This window comes from Pezoporus occidentalis, unplaced genomic scaffold (genome assembly GCF_034315485.1).
Source record: "Pezoporus occidentalis ecotype Australia unplaced genomic scaffold, CSIRO_AGI_Poc_V1 ctg36, whole genome shotgun sequence".
Taxonomy (NCBI): domain Eukaryota; kingdom Metazoa; phylum Chordata; class Aves; order Psittaciformes; family Psittacidae; genus Pezoporus; species Pezoporus occidentalis.
This window is the reverse complement of record NW_026915591.1, coordinates 2,523,804-2,537,584: the sequence shown is the minus strand read 5'-3', so window position 1 is coordinate 2,537,584 and position 13,781 is coordinate 2,523,804. Positions and strand designations below refer to the sequence as shown.

The window sequence follows — 13,781 nt, the reverse complement described above, 5'->3', positions numbered from 1 at the left end:
TCATTATATCCATGTGGAGGGTTTGGCAGTAGCTGGCTTTTGTCTTGCATTCAGTCCACACTCTCAAAACAAGAGCTCTGAACACATAATGGTGCACAGTCACCTTTATCAGACTCCCGTGTGCATCCCCAAAATGCACTTGCTAGCGGGGCCTTTACTTTGCAAAGCAATGAACTTGAAAACAGCAAATTTAATTTCTTGCTTCTGAGGCAAGTGTGCCCCAGATGAGGCTTTGATCTAGGAAGCTCAGCTGAGTCTGACCTGGTCTATGCAAGCATCTCTGAGACCAGCTGGCTGTGATTTGCAAGTGAGATGGCTGCTGCTGTACTGGAATGGCTTTCTTGATGTAGAGCTCACTTCTGCCTTTTAAGAGTGGCTTGTTTTGTGTAAGCTGAGCTTTGCTAGGAAATTGTTCAATGGCTGAACTAAACCCAGTAAAAAAAGAAGTAATTAAATTGGTAGATATTAAAATGTGATGTTAAATTGTGCTGAGGAGGTTCAGACTAGACATTAGAAAGCAGTTCTTTACCAAGAGGGTGGTCACACACTGCAGCAAGCTTCCTAGAGAGGTGGTTGATGCTCCAAGCCTGTTAGTGTTTAAGAGACCTTTGGACAGTGCCCTTAATATACTTGTCCTGGGTTCAGCAGTAGCAGTCATTTTTCCCCTTCTTGGTAGCTGGTGCAGTGCAATGTTTTGACTTTCAGCTTGGGAACAGAGCTGATAACAAGCGATGTTTTGGTTTGGCCAAGGACTTTGTGAGCCTCATGCTCTGCCAGGGAGGAAGGGGAGCCAGGAGGAAGCAGAGACAGGACAGCTGACCCAAACTGACCAAAGAGGTATTCCATACCACAGCACGTCATGCCCAGGATGCAACTGGGAGTTAGCCGGAAGGGCTGGGGGACTGCAGGGTTGGAGGAGGTATCGGTCAGAGCTTGGTCGGGCTGGGGGGGGGCGAGTTATCGGTCGGCTGGTGGTGAGATGATGTATTCTCTTCCCTTGTTATTTCCTTTATCATTATTATCATAGCAGTAGTGATTTGTGTTATACCTTAGTTACTAAACTGTTCTTATCTCAACCCGTGGGAGTTGCATTCTTTTCGATTCTCCTCTCCGTCCCTCCGAGAGCAGGGGGAGGGCAAGAAAAAGGGGGGGAAGTGAGCGAACGAATTACCTGACTGGGTTTAAACCACGACAATGCTTTAACTTGGTCAGCCCTGAATTGGTCAGGCAGTTGGACTAGATGATTGTGGTAGGTCCCTTCCAGCAATCTATTGTATTCTAAAAATAAGGTAAGTTTTGAGACAGTGCACATTTAAAGGCCAGCAGTTCCTGGGTTCCTGCTTTCCAGAGCTATAAAATGTTATCTACCCTTTGGAAAATGATCCCTTTAAAGAAAGCCTAGTGGCATGTACCAAACAATTAACAGTCCTTGAAAAATTAAGCTATGTTTTTTTCTCCAATACAGGAAGTAAAATCTCTAGAAATGATGATACTGAACTGTAGCATGTAAATACCGAAGATGAGCAAACACTATTCACTGAGCAAGTCACTGCTTTGTCTCAGCAATTGGGGCACTGGTCAGTTGGTTGCATGTAGTTATGTTTTAGGAGTTACTGCCCAAAAACCTGTGAGTTATAACAACTCATTAACCTTGAGCTTCTGGTCTGATTACAGCTTCTGAGTTAATTGTTGGTGACATGTCTCAACATGGGAGAGGAGGGAGAGAAAGATGGGAAGAGGCAATTATTTCTAGATGAAAAATGCAATTTTGAGCTAAAGGGCCCTTTGCAATTACCTTTGTTGCTATCCTTGTTCAAGAACATGGTTCCCTGACTTCTAAATCAGGGATGTAATTGTGGCCTCTTGAAGCATTTTATGATAGAATCATGGAATTGTTTGGATTGGAAACTTATCCAGTTCCAAGCCCCTGCCATGGGCAGGGACACCTTCCACTAGACGAGATTGGTCAAAGCCTCATCCAACCTGGCCTTGAACACTGCCAGACGTAGGGCAGCCACAGCTTCTCTGGGCAACTTGTGCCCCTGTCTCACCACCCTCACAGTGAAGAATTTCTTCATAATATCTATTCTGAATCTCCCCTCTTTCAATTTAAAGCCATTTCCCTTTGTCCTGTTCCTACCTGCCCTTGTAAAAAGTCCCTCTCCTGCTTCCTCTTTGGCCCCTTTCAGCACTGGAAGCTGTTCAAAGGTCTCCCCGGAGTCTTCTCTCCTCCAGGCTGGACAAGCACAGCTCTGTCAGCCTTTCCTCACAGGAGAGGTGCTCCAACACTCTGATCATCTTCACTGCCTCCTCTGGACTTGCTCCAACAGGTTCATGTCCTTCTTATGCCATAGCAAAACCAGGAGCAATAACTGTACATGATAATGTTTGATAATGTTAATGTTTTGTTGTCTTTTGTTTTTTGTTTTTTTTTTTTCCCCTCTGCCCCCTGCACAGGGACCCTCCAAAGGGATCGAATTTTTAAGAACCTCACTCGGAAGCGCCAGCGGGCAATGCGAAGGCGAGTGCATCAGGTGAATGGGCACAAATTCATGGCTACCTACCTGCGACAGCCAACATACTGCTCGCACTGCAGGGAGTTCATCTGGTAAGGACGGCTTGAACATGGTGATGTGAAGCTTTCCATCCTTTCATGCTTTGGGGACCAACATGCCATCCTGAATCAGTCACCCCGCACTTTGTACAACGGCCACGGATACGATTCCCCTTGGCCATCAGGTTTAGCAGGGCGCATTTATGCTGCAAACTGGAGTCTACTGCAGAACAGCCAGAGGTGATGTGTATCTTGGATGCTGGTAACAAAGTGGGAAGGTATGCAGATGAGGCTATGTTCTTCACTTACGTAAGCATACCTATTATTTCAAGGGGGAGAAAAAGTAACCCAGACAATCTGAAGTAAGACCGCAGATCTTAACTTGAGTGGAGCTTTGATATTACACTGAGAAAAAACAGTTGCTTGAAACACTAGAGTAAATGCCTGGAGAACAGAAAAGCTCTCAGGTGTGAAGTGGGGGTGATACAAGTGGGGGAGTAGGCACAGCAGGGAGAACATCTTAGATATGTCTCAAAAGAGCATGGAGTGGGAGAGATAATAACAGGGTGTGGGCTGCTGAGATCAGTCTAAGTGTGGTGTATGTTGTAATAATGTGAGTTATTTCAGAAAGTAGTGTGAGGAGGGAATATGGGGAATGACATGCATACAACAGCCCACCCAACAGCTATGGCCTTTGCAGTACTTTTTTATGCTCTCATACCCATGTGCTGAATTGTACCAGTTTTGCGCCAAGCATCTGGTCATTTTGGGATCCCCTTGTGTTTTGGCTCTTTTCTATAAGTGATCTGGAAGAAGACTGGCATTCTGATGTTAAATTATGTTCATACTTTGTGTTGAACAGGGGCGTATTTGGGAAGCAGGGATACCAGTGCCAAGGTAAGGTGCTCTTCTCCTGTGTGGTGAGTGTGTAGGATGTGCTGTTTTGGGAACGCTTTCCCATACTGCTGGGACATCCTGTGGTTATAAGCTTCTCTGAAGTCACCACTCCTCTTCCTCCCTAGCCAGCCAAAAATGTGCATTTGAGCAGCTGTCAGGCTGCAGGAGCAGCCACCTACATTCATACAAACACCTAGGGGTCTGGTTCCTGTGCTGATCCACTGAGTTGCTGAGTACCTGCAACACCCAGCTAGGCTTGAGACCTCCAGGGTCTCCTCAGGACAGCGTTCAGCCAGTATTCAGCTGCTACTGGTACACAAAGTACCCTAATGCAATGGCCACCCTCTTCCTTTGTCTGCCTATGAAGTTCAACAAAGTGAAATTATTAATGTGACTTCAAAGGACAGTCCTGGGTGTTGGCACAGCACTTTTGTCTGAATGCATGTTTTGTCTGAATGATGTTTATGGTGTTTGTTTGCTCTTAATTATTGTTCTGGCTTTCCCTTTTTCTGTGGTGAGATGCCAGAATTACTTGCTTTAGAGGTGCACGGTCATTCAGTATAGCCTTCTAATGCAGCCTGTTTCTTGTGCAGTATAATAGGGTGCTTGTGTCCCCATATGAAAGGAAGCTTCATGTAAATAAAATGGATACCCCACATAAAATTTCCAGGTGAAAGTGAATGTTATTGATAACCCTTCATAAATACAAGCTTAAGTCAGCAACAAACAGAAGAGTGTGAGTCCCTGCAACATATCTGCAGCTTGGAGTTTCCATTACAAAAATCTCCTTACATAGACAATATCTCTGGCCCTTAGTGGTGTCTGCAGTGCACACTGGGTTGTGGAAGTTCAGTCCAGCCAAGCCAGCTTCATACCTGGAGAGATCCCAATTCTACTTTCAGGCTGATTAGCCCTTTTGATGGGGACTAGCTAATTAGCCTAGGCACAGCACCATTCTGCTGCAGTTATCCAGCTTCCCAGTCAGAAGCATTGCGCTAAGCCTCAGTAACAAACTAATCTGGTTGGGACTCACTTGGATATCCAGTGTAAGAAGCACTAATGCCACTGAGATGTAGGGATGCCTTTGAGTATCTCAGACCTGTGTTCTTTAATGTTGCTTTTGTACGTTGTGTGAAATACTCTCCCCTGGATAACTATTTCAATAACAATTTTTTAGTTCATTTAAGAAATAATCACCCACATTTTATAAAGACAGCTGTTTTCTAGGCTGTATGAATGATCCAGTGCAGAATTTCTGTTGCGATGGGTTGGAGATGCATCTCCAGATCTGCTGGAAATTCCAAGCCACTGATTATTTTTCACATCTTTACTGTATCCTGATGATATAGCTGACCCTTAAAGAACCCAGCTGGTGGGCTGATGTGTTTAGAGTCTTTCAAGAGCTCTTTTCAGCATGCCTCTTTTATTTCCTAGTATGCACCTGTGTTGTACACAAGCGCTGCCATCATCTAATTGTTACAGCTTGCACGTGCCAAAACAATACTAACAAGACCGATCTCAAGGTAAAGTCATGTTGGTTATTATGGGTCATGATAATTTATGATGCTTTCAGGGTTGTCTGGGTTGCTGGGGATTGTCCAATAACAGAATTTACTCTGTGTTATCTTTATTCATGGATGTAAAAGTGAGAGTGATAGGGACATGCGTAAAAGCCACGCAGTATCATCTGGTTGTTCTACTGTCAATGCTAATAAGTGACTGGACTAGTAGCTAGTTTAGGAAGGCAGGGTGTCTTCACTGGAAGACATCAAGAAATAGCAAATCCACTGTTTTCTTTGGTAATTCTCTTGCATGATTAACTGTGTTGCATCAAAATTTGATGCCTGGTTCTTAATGCTTTAAAATTCAACCACTGGTCTTTGTTATGTGGTTTTTTTTTTTCCTCTTCTGGTAACTCAAAGTGCCAATTTAGTCATTGTTCCACACCTTTACTCTAGGAAATTATGTACGTTTTAATAAAGTACTCTTGTATAACTTGTGTTTCTGAAGGCTTGTTTTTTTGCTAGTTTTGGCTGTATTTGACAGGAGTGCCATTCTTACCTAAAACTGCCCTGTGTATTGTGTGTCTCATTTCTGTAACTGGAATTGTTTAATAACTGTTTGATGAAAATTCAATTGTAATATTTTTAATTGTGTGTGTCATGCAGAAACCTGTTTTCCAGTGCAGATACGTAATTGCTTTTGTTCGTTATTTCTTGCCTCCAAAGTGCAGAGCTAGGCTTCTTAAAATGACCCCTTGCCAAGCCAGATGAAAATAAGTTAAAATGCCTAAAGCTAAACTGCAAGTTAAATACTGAGGTTCCATACCCCTTTCTTAGGATTATGAAGGGTTTGTAACACATTTAAGCTACTTTAAAAGAAGACAAAGGTGAGCAGCACTGCTCACTTCAAGCTCATAGTTTTAGTTGCATCCTTGACTTGACTTAATGAAGTTGTCGGTTTTCCTCAGTCTTCCAGGATCTGCATGTTCAGAATCAAAGTTTAAAATAACAAAGAGGCTAAGTGGGTGTTGGTTTCTTCAGCAGTGCAATGTTTTCTAAGGTGTCTCTGAGATGTGAATGATTCATAATTGGAAAAGAACAAGGTTAAAAACGGGATGAGAGCAAGTAATACAGTGAAATGTGGGCTAAAAGACTGTTAATTACAAGGAGGATGAGAAGAGGAATGAGGATTTTAGGAGCTGGGAAAACTATTCTGTGTTAAATTTAATAAAATCAACAGTTTGACCTGAAGTCAAAGTTTGCACATAATACGCAAGTTAATAACTTGAAAACTGGTTAGTACAAAATGCCGTAGCTTCAATTTGTATGTGGCGCTTCAGTATGATAGTTTGTGATGAGCTATTCCACACTTGTAATTCTAACTCGTTTTTAAGAATTTAAAATTGGCTAGGCAGCCCTCTTTAAAATCTGCTCTGTCAGGTAGCCCAGCTTGCCCAGCAGAGAAACCAGAGAGGCTTGCAGCAGGTGAGGTTGGTCACTCAGTGTTCACTTGCAGTAAACCTCAGTGAGGTGATGTACTGGAACATTTTCTGAGATGTCATTAATTTGGCTAGTTTTGTACTTGTGTGTAAATGAACCAGCTCATATAGATGTATTTATTTGGATTTTAAATCTGTGCTTTTCTTTTGGTGCCTCAGGTGACTGAACAGAGGTTTGGAATCAACATTCCTCACAAGTTCAGCGTTCACAACTACAAAGTCCCGACTTTCTGTGACCACTGTGGTTCCTTGCTGTGGGGAATCATGAGACAGGGCCTACAGTGTAAAAGTGAGCAGCCTCTTACTGTAGCCTTTTGCACAAAATACATATATTTTTAGACTTGTGATAGACTGTGTGGGCTTGTTTTCTGTAACCTTCAAGAGAAAGATGAGAAATAAATATTTATCTTTGCAAGAGAAACCACTGATCTACTTTTTAATCTCTGGCTTCCAGAAGGACTCTACTTTGCACTGTCAGCACAGCTTTGTTTGACTTGCATTATTGAAATTATTCATGGGTAGTACTACTTTCTGCATTCATTTTTCCCTTTACCTAAACGTTTTTCCTCAGCTAATGAAATAGGGCAATGACAATGCATTTGAGAAGAATGGTCATTGCTTTAGGTTGACTACCCTATCTGTCACACTGTTAATTGATGACAAAATGTGTCCTAGTGTTATGTTTTTGCTTCGGACTGCACAATCCCAACAGTCTACGTTTACCTTCATCTCCCACAAGAGGGTGTGTTTGTATCCATGAGTGAGAGCAAGAAAGATTTTAGTTTCCTACTTAACAGCATGCCTATAAAGTTAGATACCTGCAAATGCAGGGAAAGTTTGTTGTGAATTCTGTAGAGTTATAAATACTAATTTTATCTGCAGGCATAGGTACAATGGTATTTATATACCTGACAAACATGCGCTTGCCAGTAGCTTCACACATGGTATCCTGCTTTTGGAGGGTTTGGGGTATATTCCTGACTTTCAGGAGTTTATCCTCTTGAGAGTCCTGATTTTGTTTCTGCTGAGATCAGTGGCAAAAATCCCTTTAATTTAAAGACCCAGAGTACATCCCTATGGGTATATTTCCTGAAACAGAATTGCTAAATTATTTCTCAGCAATAAATCCCTCCAAGTTATTTTAATTGTTCCTTTGTTTTTACTTTCTATCCCTCCCATCACCCTTGTCAGTCTGTAAAATGAACGTCCACATCCGATGCCAAGCAAACGTTGCACCGAACTGTGGGGTGAACTCAGCAGAGCTAGCTAAAACCTTGGCATGCATGGGTCTGCAACCGGGAAGCATTTCCCCGAATTCGGTGAGTCTTTCTTTTTCCTTTTGTCCCCTTCACCCCTTCATTACAAGACAGCTGAGTCTTTACATGGTGCAGGAGAAGTCAGAGACTTCAGTTATGACAGATGGTGTTGGGCAGTGGACTGCATGAGTAGGTTGTTACTGTCTGTGTCTTGTGGCAAAGACTTCACCTGGAAAATGTATGTCTTATATCCAGGTTTACCCTGGTGGAGGCATTAATCTCTAGGTATTGCTTTGTTGTTTGCTTATGTTTCTCATTGTTGTGACTCCATTCACTCTTTTATCTGTTTGGCATGAGTGAGAGGGGAATAAGAGCCCTAAATAATAAGTGATCAATCTAATCCATGCCATACCTTTTTTATTTTTACTGCAAGCACAAATGTTCTGTTTGCATATATAGCTTGTGGCAGAGCAAAGGAAGAGCTCAGCAAGAGCCTAGGTTCTCTTCACAGCTTTGTCACAGTTGTTTTGAGTGATTTTTGGGAAACCATTTCACTTTTCACTACATTTCCCTGGCTAAAATCTGTGGTCTGTGTCAACACAACATTTGTGTTGGTCTTTGCTGTCTGAGACATGGTCCCAGTGAGATTATTGCCACGGTTTGGACATATCTGTATGCTTTCTGCTTTTCACTACTTAAGGCATCCTAAAAATCCAGTTGTTATATATGTGAATCTATTCAGAGTTTAATACACTCTGTAAGAACTTGAGTGAAAATGCCCATACTCGGTAATGGAAATCAGAGCTCTCATTTGATAACAAGTCTGTTTTCATCATGTTTCCTTTGCGAGCAGTACTGAAAAGTGAGTTTGCTTGAGATCATAATAATCCATAATAAAATGTTGTTCTATTTATTTTTATTTGCCCAAAAGAAAATATTAATCCCCAAACCATAATTTCCAGACATGGTTTAAACCACGACATCTTGTCATACAGATAGCCAGCTACACTGGTCAACAAAGTTATCCTGGGAGTTACAGGGATACACAAGTCCCACACTTCCTTCTCAACTCTGTTAAAAACAGCACTTGTTAACATTTGTTTATTGCATAATCTGCACATCAAAAGGAGATGAAACTAGGAAAATAAAAATCTGTGCTCTGTGTTTAATAATCTCCTCTCATTATCTGTGAGCTAAAGGCTGTAGATGAGTGTTCGGAGTGCTGTAAGCTTAAATCTGTTGGAAGTTTTGCTGGATGCTGTGATGAATGTTCCTGTGGTTTTACCCGTAGCAGGGATTGCCATTTCTATGGCATTTGAGACAAGGCTTCTGTACAGGAAGAATTTTGCTTTACACCAAAGTAGTCGCAAGGTGGTGCTCAAGAAGTCCGTGTGACTTTGTTTGGGCTAATTAACTGAGTAAGTCATTTATATGCGTACACTCATATCTGGAGAGCTGTGAATAGAGGGCGCTGGAGGTTGACTGGTCTTCGCATACTGCAAATAAAGGATCTCTAGTAATGTGTACTGATACTGCTATAGGTCCTGAAAGTGCAGACCCCTCACTGCTGGCATGGGAATGAGCAGCCTTCCATTACTTTTGGAGCAATGGAAGAAGCCAGCAGCCAGCAATGGAGAAGAAAAATATATTTGATGTTTTGGACCAACTGAACTAGGCTTTGAGTAAGTCTTAAAATCGGGTAGAAACCTCAGAGATCAGATGAAATCTGCTTGGGTTCTAGACCTCACCAGCATTTCACATATTGCAGAAATTACGCAGTTTCTCTCATTCTGATGTTATATAGGAGACTTCGATTTCCACACTCGGCGTCTTATTTTTCTGGGAAGTGAGGGTGGAGATAGTCAGGCTTGCCTCTTGGATCTGCTGGGCAGTGGATCACCACTAAAAATGCCCAGGTCAGGAACCAGCACTGACATCTCAGCACAGCTCTGCGCAGTACCAAAGTTCGCCAGTCTCACACAAGCAGCTATGCAGGGTAGTGGTACCAGTGTGCTTTCTGTTCCAGTGGCCATACAGTGCATCTGAACAGGTCCTGAATGCCTAGGTTGGTAGGTTAACTGCATGTCAGCACCTCTGATGCAGAAGTATAATTTCTGTCCAGACTGATGCTTACTTACTTTCTTCCACAGAAACTACTTTCAAGATCTACTTTGAGACATCAGGGAAAAGGCAGCCTGAAAGACAGCAACAATGTTAGTGAAACCTCAGCGAGCAAACTTGGGATCAAAGACTTAACCTTCCTTCGTGTATTAGGAAAGGGCAGTTTTGGAAAGGTGAGAGTTATTTGTGGCTCTTTTGGGGAGAACCATATCCCTTATTTAAGAAGCTGCAAGATGGATGAAATTATTTCATAATGTAGCACATGGGCTGTCCACTGAAGTATGCTTTGTGCAACAGAGTTGGATACAGAGAGCAGGGAGAAGAGGGAAGAGAAAGAAAGCTGACAGCAAAGTGAAGAGTTGGATATCACAAGAAAGAAAAAAACAACTGAAAGAACAGATGCATGCCAGGGCCTATACCAGTAGTTACAAGTGTGTGTGCTAGCACTCGTTTGGGCGGCATTTCTTGGAGCTTGTGAAGACTTTTCCTTTAAAGGAAACAAGGCAGTGGTTTCAAATGTGGTGAGATGGGGGCTTTGTTTCTCTGATTTGCCACAAAGACGGTGTGGAATGGTGTGTTTGAATTTGGTAACGGAGGAGGGAGGTGGGGTTAATGGTACTGCTCAGTGTGTTTGCCCTGGCACAGTGAATAAGCTTCAAGAAGTTAGCCCTGCACCCGACATCGCAGTAATGTGTGTGGGTATTTCTATGTGGAGGAGCCTGCTGCAAACAGTAGCATATGTGTCATTGATTGTACACTGATGCCCATACTAACAGGCTGACTCACTTGCATCCACAGCCTGGTCATGAGATAACTGACCTTTCTAGTGTGAAAAAATGTGAGAGTCTCTGTGTTGCTCATAAAGTGAAGGCTCAGCCCTTGTAATTCACCCTCCCTTTTCGTTTAGGTGATGCTTGCCAAGATGAAAGAGAGTGGGCAGCTCTATGCAGTGAAGGTGTTGAAGAAGGATGTCATTCTTCAAGATGATGATGTTGAATGCACCATGACTGAGAAACGCATCCTTTCCTTAGCAAGGAACCACCCATTCCTCACCAAGCTTTACTGTTGCTTCCAGACTCCTGTAAGTATAGCTCAGGTCGTGGACAGCCTTCCTCCTGACACTGGCTGGCGTGTTCAGGACAGAGGCTCTCTTCTGTGTATGTAGTATCACACAGTATCACAGTATGCTAGAAATTGGAAGGGACCTCAAAAGATCATCTAGTCCAATCCCCCTGCCGGAGCAGGAACACCTAGATAATGTTACACAGGAATGTGTCCAGGCGGGTTTTGAATGTCTCCAGGGAAGGAGACTCCACAACCTCCCTGGGCAGCCTGTTCCAGTGTTCCATCACCCTCACTGAGAAGTTTCTTCTCAAGTTTAAGTGGAACCTCTTGTGTTCCAGTTTGTACCCATTACCCCTTGTCCTATCATTGTTTGCCACTGAGTAGAGCCTGGCTCCATCGTCGTGGCACTCCCCCTTTATATATTTATATACACTAATAAGGTCACCCCTCAGTCTCCTCTTCTCCAAACTATAGAGACCCAGCGCTCTCAGTCTTTCCTAATAAGGGAGATGCTCCACTCCCTTAATCATCTTCGTTGCCCTGCGCTGGACTCTCTCCAGCAGGTCCCTGTCCTTCTTGAACTGAGGGGCCCAGAACTGGACACAATAATCCAGATGCGGTCTCACCAGGGCAGAGTAGAGGGGAAGGAGGACCTCTCTCGACCTACTAACCACCCCCCTTCTAATACACCCCAGGATGCCATTGGCCTTCTTAGCCACAAGGGCACAGTGTTGGCTCATGGTCATCCTGTTGTCCACTGGGACCCCCAGGTCCCTCTCCCCTACACTGCTCTCTAACAGGTCGTTCCCCAACCTATACTGGAACCTGGGGTTGTTCCTGCCCAGATGCAGGACTCTACACTTTCCCTTGTTATATTTCATCAAGAAATATAGTCCCTGGCCTGGTATAAATGTCCGCTTAGAACCAGGATAAAACTTCTTTGCTCAGGGGTGAGAAGGGCACTGTGCTGTAGTCCACCTCTGACAACTGCTGGGCATTTGGCAAACAAAATCCTGGCTTGTTCTAAGCTCCCTGGCAAAATGGTAATAACAGGGAAGCGTGTCATTTGTGGTATGTATACCTCAGTCCAGGACTGCACATGCACTGCCTGTCCAGCTCAGAGCCTCCTGTGGTATGTGCATGTGGGTGGGAGCTCGTTGCTGGTGTGAGTGGTGAGGAGGAGTGACTGTGATGAAGGCAGTGGCAGCAGCACTGTACCAGCAAGGTAAGATTGGAAGCCCCTAAGCTAAGCTGTTATTAGGACCAAAGCATTTTCTTCAGTGTAGCTCTTTCAAACTGCCTGGGCTGCTTTCCAGGTGCTTTTTGTCCATTGCTAAATGGTAATAGAGCTTGTTTTCCTCTTAGAAGAGGCAGGAGAAACTTGCCCTTTTAGTTGTGGCTTCACTCCTACATAAACCGAAAATACTGTGGAAAAAAAAGGGGGTGGGGGGAAGGCAGACAAATGGATCCTGCCACACACCCATGTCTTACTCTTCTCACTGGGGTAATGCAACAGCCAGCTATGGAGTTTTAGAACTGTGCTCATTTAGGGTGGAGCTGTTGGGTAGACTCATGTAACAGAAATTAGATTGAGATGGTTTGGGTTTTTTTCCCCTATATACGCGGTTTGCAGAGCAGCTGTGCTGTAGAGCAGAAACAAAACTTGAAGCTTACTGTTGTCACAAGTAACCAAGGAAACTCCTCTTGTATTTTATAATGTGAAGAAACAGGGCCCATATTTTAATGGCTTTCCTAAAGTTCTCATATAAATGTTGGAGATGTCCAGTATTGGTGTGTGCTTTTTGAAGTCAGATGCAGGATAGCAATGAGTTTTGCGAGCTGTTGCTATGCCCTTTGCTATGGCATTGCTTACTGAATTGCAACGTAGATGTGAAAATAGTAGGTGTGCTGCTGGGCTACGTAGAGTATTTCCCATGAACTTAAGGGAGATTTAAGGTCACTGTGTTAGTACTGTCCGTCATCTTCAAAAAATGAGTGTGATCTGCTATGGGTGCAGACAAGGTCTGCTGGGCTGATGAAGTAATTGTGAAGGCTTTTGTAAAGAAGAAAAAAATGGAAGAACTCAGTCTGTTTAGACTAGCAAATTGAAAGCAAAAAGAGGATCTGATTGATGTCTGCAGATGCTGAACACTGAGGAGGGAAATGAAGCTGTCAAGATGCTGGCTCGGATTAAATGAGTCTAGACTGGCCATGGATACAGTTAGACTGGAAATGAAAAGAAGGAGTAGAGCAGCCTGGAACAGGAATTTCTGGACCAGCTTGTCAGAGGAGTGGAGGGAAGAACCCCTCAACCCTTGCACTCAGAACACAGAGCTGGTCAGTCTCTGAAAGGGTGCCAAGGGAGTGGTGCTTGTCACGGCAGACCCTGCTATTGCCAGTCTTTCTCAGGTTCCACTTGAATCTCGTTTTGCTTTGTTATCTGGATTGTCAGTAACAGAAAACTACTTCTCTCAAATAATACACATAACCAAAAAGGAAAGTGTTTACAAAAGAAAAAGTATATTTAAGACTAATGTGGTTCATTTCATCTTTTGCCCATGTTCTGCACTCAGTGACACCCACTGCAATCCAGAATAACCAGATTTAAATTGCTTATAAAATCATAATTAAATCCCTTTGCTATATTATAGAAGTGATTGCAACAGCAGGGTATTCACTGGACAGAGTTGTTCCAGGAGGACTTAGCCAGGCTGATACAGTACTTGGGGTTTCTGCTTGTTCTTTATATGGCGTGGCGTTATCCTCTCCATGAACAAAAACTTAACAGAAAATAATATATATATATAAATTAAGTAAAAAGGAAAATACCACTTATGGCTGCTGGCCAGTGTTCTGAATATTTAAAAATGCTACTTATGTTTGGAGT

At 43.2% G+C, this 13,781-nt stretch overlaps 1 protein-coding gene across 2 annotated transcripts in view; it reads left to right on the top strand.

Annotated features, from left to right (window-relative positions):
* Positions 1-13,781, top strand: part of PRKCH (protein kinase C eta) — a 119,562-nt gene that overhangs the window by 47,741 nt on the left and 58,040 nt on the right. For both annotated transcript variants that reach the window (XM_062630760.1, XM_062630761.1), the window contains 7 exons: positions 2,458-2,608; positions 3,417-3,451; positions 4,886-4,974; positions 6,612-6,741; positions 7,644-7,771; positions 9,859-10,002; positions 10,737-10,910. In XM_062630760.1, coding sequence (XP_062486744.1) covers positions 2,458-2,608; positions 3,417-3,451; positions 4,886-4,974; positions 6,612-6,741; positions 7,644-7,771; positions 9,859-10,002; positions 10,737-10,910 — 851 coding nt within the window. The remainder of the gene's footprint in view (positions 1-2,457; positions 2,609-3,416; positions 3,452-4,885; positions 4,975-6,611; positions 6,742-7,643; positions 7,772-9,858; positions 10,003-10,736; positions 10,911-13,781) is intronic.